The sequence below is a fragment of the Pongo abelii genome, chromosome 5 (genome assembly GCF_028885655.2).
Source record: "Pongo abelii isolate AG06213 chromosome 5, NHGRI_mPonAbe1-v2.0_pri, whole genome shotgun sequence".
Classification (NCBI taxonomy): Eukaryota; Metazoa; Chordata; class Mammalia; order Primates; family Hominidae; genus Pongo; species Pongo abelii.
In genome coordinates this window covers 135826743-135838518 of record NC_071990.2, presented here as the reverse complement: position 1 = coordinate 135838518, position 11776 = coordinate 135826743, and the positions used below count along the sequence as shown (strand labels likewise).

Sequence of the window (11776 nt, the reverse complement as noted above, 5' to 3'; positions counted from 1 at the left end):
GAGCAGAAGGGGAAGCAAACATGTTCTTCTTCACATGGCATCAGGAAGGGGAAGTGCTGAGCAAAAGGGAGAAAAGCCCCTTATAAAACTATCAGATCTCGTGAGAAATCACTCACTGTGGGAACTACAATTTAAGATGAGATTTGGGTAGGGACACAGCCAAACGATATCAACCAGTATGCATGCTAGGCCAATGTGGGATTAAGCAAAGCCCCAGCACCTCCTTCCTAACAAAGTGCTTAAAGGTCCCCTCCTGTATATTACTCAAATTCAATAAATGTCTGTTAAAACACTTTTGGGGGAGTGGCAATGGGAGGAACAAGAAAGAACTTGAATGACCATCACTTTTTCAAATGAGGTCCATTGAGGTATAATTTATGTGCAGCAAAAGTTTCCCTTTTCCTATATAAAGTTTGATGAGTTCTGACAAATGCATAGTTATGTAACCACCACCATCCTCATGACAGAGAACACTTCCATCGTCTCAAAATAATTCCCTTTGAACTACCATAATTTTAAATGAACTCTTTAGAAGAACCACAAAAACTTATCAATGTTGTAGATTACATAACATATACTTGCATCTTGGACAACTTAACATATCTCTCCAAAATGAATAGTTTGTTTTCTCTTGGTTATCATGCCATCATTTAGTTGTATTGCATTTTCTTTTTGGAAACCTCAAGGCATTTAGCAAACAGGATTTCATGTTTATTCCCAAAAACTCTGGCCCAACTGCAGAGATTTATAGCCCAATTCAATGAAACCCATGCATTTCTTTCCCAATTTAACCTGATGTTTCTCTTCTTACCAGAGACTGCCATGTAAATACTTTAAAAATGTTAGGTGTGTTATATATAATTAGGTCATAATCAGTTTCAAATTAGCATTGTGCCTTTCACTTATTTATCAATTATATTCCCTTGTGATGACTGTGAAAAGGCTCCACATCCTGAGGACACTTGTCAGAGTTAGATTTATTAATGGAATGAAATAGCAAATAATGAATGACTAAATAAATGAATGAGTGAATGAATGGATGAGTGGCTGCCTCCATTTTATGGATGAGGCAGTGTCCGAAAGGCACGGTGAGGTCAGGTGATGGCAGAAAGCCACACATCGATGTTGGTGGCTTTCTGCCAGGTCAGATGCCAAGTTTATTTTCTTTGCTTTCTTGCTTTACTATAATCTTTAAAATCATTCCCATAAAATATCAACATCAAAGAATAAAAAGGGAAAAATAAGCCGTGTACAATTAAACGGGTTTTTTAGAAGGAGCTCAGTGTGCAAAGGATAACATGAATAAGGATTTTTTGGGAAATTTTTCACCTAATAGGAAGAATGCTTTACTCTTTTATTTATTACACCTTCCTCATCACTAAATGGATTCAGTAATACTTTTTGGTAATAACTCGTGTGTGTGTGTACGTGTGTAATAAAATACTTTGTATGTGTTCATTGTGTTCTTTTTTAATGAGGTTTTTTAGTGAAAAAGACACAATTACCGTCACCATTGCCCACTATATAATGACAAGTAGGGGAGGGGAGGCTAGAAGAGCTTCTACATAGTGAGAGATCTTCCATTGTTATACCTACGCTTGCACTTTATTTCATTTTCTTCCACGTTTGGACAGGTCGAGATTAAATGTGATTACATTTCCGTCGAGAAGCTTTTATTCAGAAACAGGATTCAAAAGAATGTCAATGAGCATAAAATAAAAACGGTGTGCAATTTATATGAAACTCTGATTTAAATGGTCCTAACAGAAAAAAAAAAAAAAAAAAGAAAGAAAATAAGCTATTTAAAGTAGCCCTCCCAAGGGGAGTCCACTGCTCTTCAGTGCGCCCTGAGCCGGCTGTGCCTTCTCTCCATCCGCTGCTCAGATATTCATGAATCGTCGCTTCTTCCAGCCTCGCCTTCTCTCTCCCTCTGCCTTTCTGGCGCGGTTCTCCCTCCCTCCCTCTGGCTTCTGCTCTTTCTTACTCCTTCTCTCAGCTGCTTAACTACAGCTCCCACTGGAACTTGCACAATCAAAAACAACTCTCCTCTCTCAAGCCGCCTCCAGGAGCGCATCACCTGGAGAAGAGCGACTCGCTCCCCGCGCCGGCCGCCGAAGAGCCGCCAGGTAGCTGGGGGCGGGGAGGCGTACCCTTCTCCCGCTCGGTAAGAGCCACAGCATCTCCCCGGAGATCGGCCGTATCCCACCGTCCGGCCCCCAGGGTCCTGCAGCGGTGATGCATATGTTTCGGAGCAATGATGGAAGGAGAAAAGCCGCTGTCGGTGGCAACTGAAAGTGGGGAGAGGTTGCTGCAGTAGCTGGTGCTGCAGAATGCGCGAGTGAAGAACTGAGCCCCGCTAGATTCTCCATCCCGCTCAGTCTTCATTAACTGTCTCCAGGAGGTAAACCGGGGAAACAGATATGCACTAACCAGGCGGGTGCCAACCTGGATCTATAACTGTGAATTCCCCACGGTGGAAAATGGTAAACAAAGACATGAATGGATTCCCAGTCAAGAAATGCTCAGCCTTCCAATTTTTTAAGAAGCGGGTAAGGACAGGTTTTGCTTATTTCTTTTGTTTTCTGTGCTTCTCTTAAATGCTTTTGAATGTTTGCCTGAAGTAAGCCTGAGGTTTTGTTGCTAAACCCTTAATGTAAGCCGTGCTTCTGACAGCAGTGGTAAAGCTGAGAACTATACCTGACTTGATTCGAATTTATTGGAGGAGGGGTAGGGGGCTAATGAAGAGTTGCATTGGGAGGAGGGGGTTGGGCTGAGATGCCTTAAACGGGTTTGAGCTGGGAATGGGGATTTTTCTCTCTCGAGCCACAACAAAGATTACAAGGCAGTCGCAAAGAGAATTGGCTTGAGTACAATTATGGTAGTAATTTAGTCAGGGGCTAATTTAGCAGCTTCCTCTCTCTTATCTTTGAAGGGTTCAACTTTTCTACACCTTTCATCCACTCAGTCTCAAGTGATGCATTATCATCTTCATTCGTCAGAAGCAGCAGCTTCTGGCTTCCCAAATCCATTCAGCCAATAATTTGCTGTGTCTCTATCTGTGGTATAAATAGCAAAGGACTAGAATGACCTTTTACAGAAATGATGGAATCCAGCATTTAAAATTGTCTATTTTAAGTTGCCTCAATTTTTGCTTTTGCTTGGAATAACTGCCTTTTTTTTTGGGAGAGAGCAGTGGGAGGTCTGTATTTTAGTGATAATTCAGGGTTATGTTGCAGTATGCATTTATTTCTTAAACTCCTTATTCCTCAACTCAAAGTATGAATAATGTTGCATTGGTTGTAGGTGAGAAAAAAGGATTTTTTGCATGTATATTTCACAATAAACTCAGTTCGCTGGGATGGCCACACTGGTGGTCTGTGTAAATCTGCAAATTTATACACAAGTGGGAGGTAAGAAATGAATGATTGTTAAAGGAATGACAACTGACACTCTTAAGGACAGTGTTTCCTAAGCAACATAAGAGAAGGAACATCCTCCAGTCCCCAGTTGCCCCATTCTATTTAATACCCTAGGGCAATTCCACCAAAATGGTTCTCTCCATTCATTCCTCCTTCCCTTTATTCAGGTCCTTTCTGTGCCACTCCTGAAACACAGCCCTTCAGTTAACTCATCCGCAGAACACAGTGAATTTCAGGGTGGGCTGGACTATCTCCCTGCACCAAATGGGCAAGCTGGGAAGGCAAGGCTAGAAATGCAGGCAACATGTCAGGCCCAGCTAGAGGGCCAGGGAAGTCTCCCAAGCACCCTTGACTGAGTTCTCATCAGTAAAGCAAAATCTTTCTCAAAGTCTGTGGGCCAAAGCATATGCATTCAAACCAAAACAAAACCAACCTGTCCTGGCCCCTGCTCTTGCAGTGGGAGTACCATGTGAAATCTCACTAGTGAGCTGCAAGCTGAATGAAAGTAAGTCAGTGCAACTTCACAGAGCTCCACAAGGCTTCTTAGCTTTTCCCTGTAGCCAAAATATTTCTTTCCAAGGGAAGGGCCCTTTATGAAAATTAATTTTCTTTCTTTCTTTTTATTTTTTTTAGAGACGGGGTCTTGCTATATTGCCCAGGGTGGTCTTGACCTTTTGGGCTCAAGTGGTCCTCCTGCCTCAGCCTCCAAATTGCTGGGATTACAGATGTCCACCACCAGGCCCAGCCCTAATTTCCAGTAATAAACAAATGTTTTGCTAATTTTAAAAATGCCATAGCCCATTATCCAGTACTTAAACTCTATTGCCTTTTAATTACCATATTTATTTCATGGTATTGGGGATATTCTAAAACTCCTCAGTCAGATGTTCTTAAGCAATGTAGATTTAAGTTACATAAATTTTAAATTGTCTTTTATTTTCTTTGTTATCAAAATGTACTAATAGAATACTAATTTGCCATTTGGTTTTGTTTTGCTTAAAAGCAAATTTACCAATAGACTTCAGTTGGTGACTCTGCAGACCTTGAATTTTGCAAAGAACCACCCAGGGTACTGATGTCTTATCTGAGTACATGCAGAAAGAAGTTTCTACCAAGATAACTGGCAGGCAGCTTCATGTACCTTCTAACCTGGGTCTATCAGTTGCTGGAGACAGGATCAGACAATCTCTCCTGCCCCTGCGCTCTCCTTACTCCTCAAGGACAGTTAACTAAGTAGAAGGTGACCTTGTATCAAGTCATTGAATACCCCAGGGATAAATTATTTGATTCTTGTCTACTTTGGTTTATGCCACAAATTCTGTATTCTAAATGTTTATTTCAGCTTGTACATGACTTTGCTTTTGGTTTGCTTTTTTTGTTTGTTTGTTTTTAATTAAACAATATGTAAATAAATCTATAAAACATTAAAACAAGAATAAGGTATATCCCACCTCCTCTCCAATCTTTCTCCCTTTCCCAGATGTAGTAACTATTACCATACTGATGTTTATACTTTCCAAACTTTTACTTCACATACACATTCATATACTATAATGCCTTTGTTTGCAGTTAAGAATAATTCATTTTCTTATATTCTATTGTTGAAGTTCCACACATTTCTGCATATTTTATTTTTAACCTAGCTAGACAGTCTTACAAAGTGAACCTTTGTCCATAGCCCACATTAAACTATGAATAGATTTTGGGGGGGAAAAAAAAACCCATAGGGTCTATTAGGGCTAATTAAAAAGAATGAATTTTGATTGCAAGAGGCTTAAACAGTGCTTCCTATGCTTCTGAGACATTCCAGAGGGAGCATAAGAAACTAAAGGAGAATATAGGTTATCTGCCCTTGTAGCTGTCTGTCAGTCACTATTTATTAGAGCTGACTATGTTCTAGGTAGGAATGCTTTACATGTATTAGCTCATTTAATCTTCACAGTAACCCTATAAGGTAAGAAACATTATTAAATGTGCAAAGTGTGACTTACAGAGATTAAACCACTCGCCCAAGGTCACATAACTAAAAAGTAGCAGAGCTAAAATTTAAACCTTGTTCAACTCAAAGCTTGTATACGTAATCCAGACTTTTTGATTTCAGACCACTCTCCCCTTCTTTTCCTTTAGTTTCCACAACAGACTCTTCTATCCCCCTACCCCCTCCCCCGACCAAGTGAAATCTTTATGCCACTACCAAAAACCTATAAAGGCGGCCAAGCCTCTTCCAGCTCCTTTCTAGTCCTTAGTACTGACAGTAATGAGAGGCAGCCCTGGGGAACCCAGATTCTAGGAACATAATCTGAAGAAAGACAGTCCGGATGCTAGTTCTACAAAATCCTTTGGATTTATGCTTTTCATTCTCATATTTTAAAAGCTCAACTAAAGCAGCTTAATTTCATTTAGCAGAGAATTGCTGGACTAAACTAGATAAGAGTTCTACTTTCATTCTTTAAGTGTTCATGATAAATTAGCATTAGATGTGTATGGATTATATTTTACTCTTAAGAGTCTCCAAAAATTCATTTAAGATGAATGGAAAAATGTCCTTATCAGTTTTATTCTCCCATTCAAGAGTTTTAAAAGTTATCAGTCCAGCTAAAGGTAATCCATTTTCATGGATTTAAAGATTTGTTCTGTTTGTGGCTCAGATTCTTACACAATGATTTAGAAAATACAAACAAATGACATTGTCTCCAACTGATAATCCTTTTTGGAAAAACACAAGGTATGTGAAAAAGACTTCCATAGCCATGATTACATTACCTTTTGTAAAATTTGAAAGGCTATCTAACGCTGCAGAATTTTGGATGTGGAATGAACCTCAGAAATTTTCCCTCTGACTTCCCTCTTTCAAAGATGAGGAAACTGAGTACCTGTGGTAAATCACCTGTCAAATTAGAATGAGGTTAAGCCAGGACTCATGTTTTGGGTTTTCACTTCCAGATCTCGTGTGCTTTTTTCTTCATTAAGTTCTCAACATCAAACTAGTCAAGTCTTTCATGCCTCATTCATTCATTTTTCAACAAATAGAGTAGGAACAAAATAACCATGTTTTATCTTCATGAAACTAACTGCATTGTGACTACCAACTTTGACAAGACCCTTCCATTTTGACTCTGTATTTTTGTTGTTGTTATTTTTGTTTGTTTGTTTGGTTGGTTGGTTGGTTGTTTGCAGAGACAAGGTCTCACTATGTTGCCCTGGCTGGTCTCGAGTTCCTGGGCTCAAGGGAGCTTCCCAAAGTGTTGGGATTTCAGGCGTGAGCCACCAACTGTGCCCAGCCTTGACTCCATATTTTATGATTATATGCATTTGAACAATTCCTTGCGTTATTCTTTAATAACAGTAGCTTTTCTAATAACTATGACTTAAATGGCATTAATATTGCTGGGCATGGTTCTAAGAACTTTAAGTACATTACACATTTAAATCATCATACACAGGCTGGGCGTGTTGGCTCATGCCTGTAATGCCAGAACTTTGGGAGGATTAGGCAGGCAGATCACTTAAAGTCAGGAGTTCGAGATCAACCTGGCCAACGTGGTGAAACCCTGTCTCTACTAAAAATACAAAAATGAGCCAGGTATGATGGCAGGTGCCTATAATCCCAGCTACTCAGGAGGCTGAGGCAGGAGAATCGCTTGAACCAGGGAGGCGGAGGTTGCAGTGAGCCGAGATCTCGCCACTGCACTCCAGCTGGGATGACAGAGTGAGACTCCATCTCAAGGGGAAAAAAAAAAAAAAAAATTGTCATATATAAAAATACCTGAGATAGGTACTTTTATTATTGTGATTTCATAGATGAAGAAACTGAGGTATACAGAAGTTGAAGAACTTGCCCCAAGTCACATAGCTAGTTAGTGACAGGATCAGGGTTTGGATCCCAGCACCAGGCTCCAGAGTCTGTGTCCTTAATCTCTACACATCCTGAATGCCTGTCAACATTAAATAATCCAGGGTGAAGTTCAGAGAAGTGAAATGATATGACTTCTCTGGCCTCCTCCTTTCTCTAATAACTGCGGGAACAAAGGAAAGGTTTTTAGCCTGGTTACAATGTTTACTCTAGCAGAGCTGAGAAATTAAATTAAGCTCCTCTGAAGTGCTTATTCTTCACAACTGTTCCATAAACAGCATCCCTTTACATTTGGTTTCCTTTTACTGTTCTATTTTGCCTGCTTAAAGTATCCAAATTGGAATAACAAAGGCCCTTTTCTTATGGGAAACTTTCGATGCCTTCTCAGAGGGATAACATTATTGAGCAGCACCGTTCAAAGCGCTTTACTCAAGTAACTCTCACAATCCTTCACTATGCCCATTTTATAGCCAAGGAAACTGAGGGTCAGAGGTTAACGAATTTGTTAAAGATCATAGACCTAGGAAGAGGTATAGCCAGAATTCAAATTCAGGTAGTTCGTTTACCAGCAGCAGTCTTTCCATTTGCGTCACTGGAGTGCACTGCGATGATGCCAATACTGTTGCAGGATTGGCTCTACCGAATTGGAAACTACTTGTGAAGACAACCCAAAGAGGTGTTTTGTTGTTGTTGTTGTTGATGTTGTTGTGGAGATAGATTCTCCAAGTGACTACTGAGAGCGGTAGGAATGCTTTCTAACAAATCTGAAGTCTGCTTCAGATTTTTTCAAGATATATTTGATCATACTTCCCGGAACATGGCGGAGACTCCAGTGGCTCCTACTGTGCTTTCTTCGGAATGGCTAAAATCTAAGCTGTTTGAGTTCCTCTTGAGCCTGCGCCCACAACACAGCACACAGTCCCAGTGACACTGCACCGTTACATTAGTACTGCTTATTCTTCTGTAGCTCCCACAGGGCAGGAAGGTTTTTTGTTTTGTTGTTTTCTCAGACAGAGTCTCACTCTGTCACCCAGGCTGGAGTGCAGTGGCACCATCTCATCTCACTGCAACCTCTGGCTCCTAGGTTCAAGCAATTCTCCTGCCTCAGCCTCCTGAGTAGCAGGGATTACAGGTGTGCACCACCATGCCCAGCTAATTTTTTTGTATTTTTTTTTTTTAGTAGAGACGGGGTTTCACCGTGTTGGCCAGGCTGGTCTCGAACTCCTGACCTCAGGTGATCCACAAGCCTTGGCCTCCCAAAGTGCTGGAATTACAAGCATGAGCCACCACAACTGGCTAGAAGGTCTTTAAGGACAGAAAACCGGTTACTTGTTCACTGTATCCCCTACTTGTCAAAACATATTTGTTGAATAAAAGAATGCATAAAATAAAAGAACAAATCCTTCTATTACTTGCCCCTAAGTCATTGCCCTCTTCTCCTTCCTCCTCCTTCTTCCTTTAAACAGGCTTTGGTGGCTCAGAAATCTAATGCATTTTATTTCTCTCTATGTTTAGATATGGATTAGATGTAAATTAAGACTGAAATGTAACCTAAATCTGGCTCAAAGACAAGCTGTCACTTCCTCTTCAGAGCTGGTGGGTACTTAGGGAAGCTTGACCTCAGCTTATTTGCTGATCCAATGCCCATAACACACTTTCTCTTCTATGATACTTTTCTTGTCAGGCCAAACAAGACAGACGTAGCAGTGATTCACTAATCTCCTTTTATTTTGCATTAATATGAATTACTAACTTCAATAATATATATTAGGCTGGGCACAGTGGCTCACACTTTTAATCCCAGCACTTTGGGAGGCCAAGGCAGGCAGATCACCTGAGGTCAGGAGTTTGAGGCCAGCCTGGCCAACATGGTGAAATCCCGTCTCTACTAAAAATACAAAAATCAGCTGGGAGTGGTGGTGGGCACCTGTAATCCCAGCTTCTCAGGAGGCCTAGGCAGGAGAGTCACTTGAACCTGGGAGGCGGAGGTGGCAGTGAGCCAAGATCACGCCATTGCACTCCAGGCTGGATGACACAGTGAGACAGCATCTCAAAAAAAAAAAAAAAACTATATAGTATCTGCATTATGTATCCTCCCAACTAGAATCCTAAAAATGTCTTTCAATTATTATTTATCCTCACTTTTCAGCATGGTCTTAGGAGCCAGAGTGTGAGTAAGACGGATGCCTTTGGCACTTTGACCACTAAATCTTAGAGAGTTTGGATGAGGGAGTTCAGCAGACTGGGTTTGGCAGTGCTGGGGAATTAGTCTCAGTACCGCAGAATGTGGATGATGAGCCATTTTCGTTAAATAGATATTTTGCCTCCCCAGCAGCTCTCAAGAAAATCCTGAGATAGGCTCTTAGCTACAGTGCTTGGGAGGGATTTTGAATGGAAAGTGTAGCTGAGTTCCTTGAAATTCTGCACCATTTTTTAAAGGGCTGGTGCTGAAATGCGGGTGCCATATGTAACACTCGAGTAAGAGATATTCTGAGCTCACCCATATTTTATGATCTGTAAGTGCTTAACAAGGTAAAGCAAAACCAAAATGAGGGGGCGGGAGTGAGGAACGTGGGGGGCGGAGCCATCAAAATGCCTGTTGGAGATTTCCGAATATAAAAGCATAAAGGCAGGAACAGTAACGGGAATTGGATCAATAGAAAAGTTTATTAGTAATTTAGGTCAAGCTAAAGATAGTTTGCTAGAGCAAATATTGTAGAAGCATATTTTTAAAGTGTGATTTTTTTTTACATACTAGTTAATTTTTTTTAGAAATAAGTCCAAAAATAAAGGTAAATATCAACATTCCTAACGTTGGCAGAAAAGACTCCTGACTTATGAGTGGGATGCTATTTCCTGCCTGCTAAGGAAAGCTAGGATTCCTAGCTTGTCAGCTTGTTTGAGCATGAAATCATTGGCTCCTCACCAACCTGGGGATGAAGATTTTTATCCACTCTATGGGGCTCAAGAAAGTTCAGCTCGCAGGGTAAACAGAGTCTTCGAAGAGCTTTAACTGAAGGGATATGCAGTGTCTCTACAGAGATCCACATCCTCTGTAATGGGAAAGCAGGTGGTTGTGGACCTCACTCTCAGTGAATCCTCCTGGCCCAGAAATGAGGACAGCAGCAGTGACCTACCCTGGTCCTTGGTCTAAGAGCAGGCTTACCCAGCAAGTGGCCAGGTTTCTCTGGCAAACTGCACAGTGATGCTGGCAAATTTATAAAAGACCACGTGTGGAAAGTGGAGGAGAAGGAGGTGAAGGAGGTGGAGGAGGAGGAGGACAGGAAAAGCAGACAGTAAGGCAAGTTCGGTGCTGCGTTGGCATCCTCCTGCAGCTGCCATGGCATGTGGAGAAAGGATTATTATTATAGTTTATTTACTCTCACATCTATTTTCTTTGCAGCATTCTGAAATGACATTGTAAGTATTTACAACAAAGGGAAATGAAAATCAAAGATGAACTGGAGCAGTAGAGGAATCTTCTATTTGGTAGTTCGAGGTGCCAAAATATGACTCTAATTGCTTTCTAGAGCCTGCTGTGACATTTTTCTGAGCAGAATTCACTTAGCTACTTCTGTAACATTAGGGTAACCTTGGCCTCTTTTTCCCTCCTAGGTCAGGGCATTCACCCAAAATGCCATTTGCTTCAGGAAATGACTGGTCATGTGGTTCTTCCACTTTCTCTCTCTCTGTCTCTCTGTCTCTCTCTCTCTCTCTCTGTTGTCTCTGGAGGATAAGCTCACAGCAAGGCAAAAGAGAAAAGCATGAAGTGAAATATTCCTAGGCTTGCCAGGCATGGTAGCAAACACCTGTAATCCTAGCACTTTGGAAAGCTGAGGCAGGTGGATCACCTGAGGTCAGGAGTTTGAGACCAGCCTGGCCAACATGGTGAAATCTTGTCTCTACTAAAAATACAAAAACTAGGAGGGTGTGGTGGCGTGCACCTGTAATCCCAGCTACTCAGGAGGCTGAGGCAGGAGGATCACTCGAACCCGGGGAGCGTAGGTTGCAGTGAGCCGAGAGGGCACCACTTCACTCCAGGCTGGGTGACAGAGAGAGACTCTGTCTCAAAAAAAAGAAAAGAAACATTCCTAGGATTGTGCCCATAGAAAACAAAAGATTCAGTGGTTTAAGGAACATCTTGCTAGCTCTGAGTTTGTTAGAGTGACATCAGCCAGTTTGAAAGACCTTGGTAGCTCAAAGATTTTAGTCTCTAGAAACAGCAAGGTGAAAAAAAGAAAAGTCCCCCAAATTGTTAAAACATATTTAGACTCAAGTCCCTGTAGGACCCACATTAAAATATGCCAGAGAGGGGAAAGAAATGAAAGTTAATAGTTTGAGAATTAAAAATAAATCAGAATATGTATTTATAATGTTTATTACTCAGAAATGTGATCTTTCCCATAGAATGATCTTTCTGAAAGCAGCTGAATTTTCTTTGAACTCTGAATCTTTCTGGGCCAGTATTTATTTAGGTTGTACTGTAAAAAAACAATTACAGGAA

The 11776-nt window shown here is 41.1% G+C and overlaps 1 protein-coding gene across 1 annotated transcript in view; it reads left to right on the top strand.

Moving 5' to 3' along the window:
• The first annotated feature begins 1903 nt into the window (after positions 1-1903).
• LOC100447685 (uncharacterized) overlaps positions 1904-11776 on the top strand; it is a 108283-nt gene continuing 98410 nt past the window's right edge. Inside the window, exon 1 of the mRNA XM_054557110.1 lies at positions 1904-2549. Within this exon, the coding sequence (XP_054413085.1) occupies positions 2481-2549 (69 nt within the window). The 5' untranslated portion in view covers positions 1904-2480. The remainder of the gene's footprint in view (positions 2550-11776) is intronic.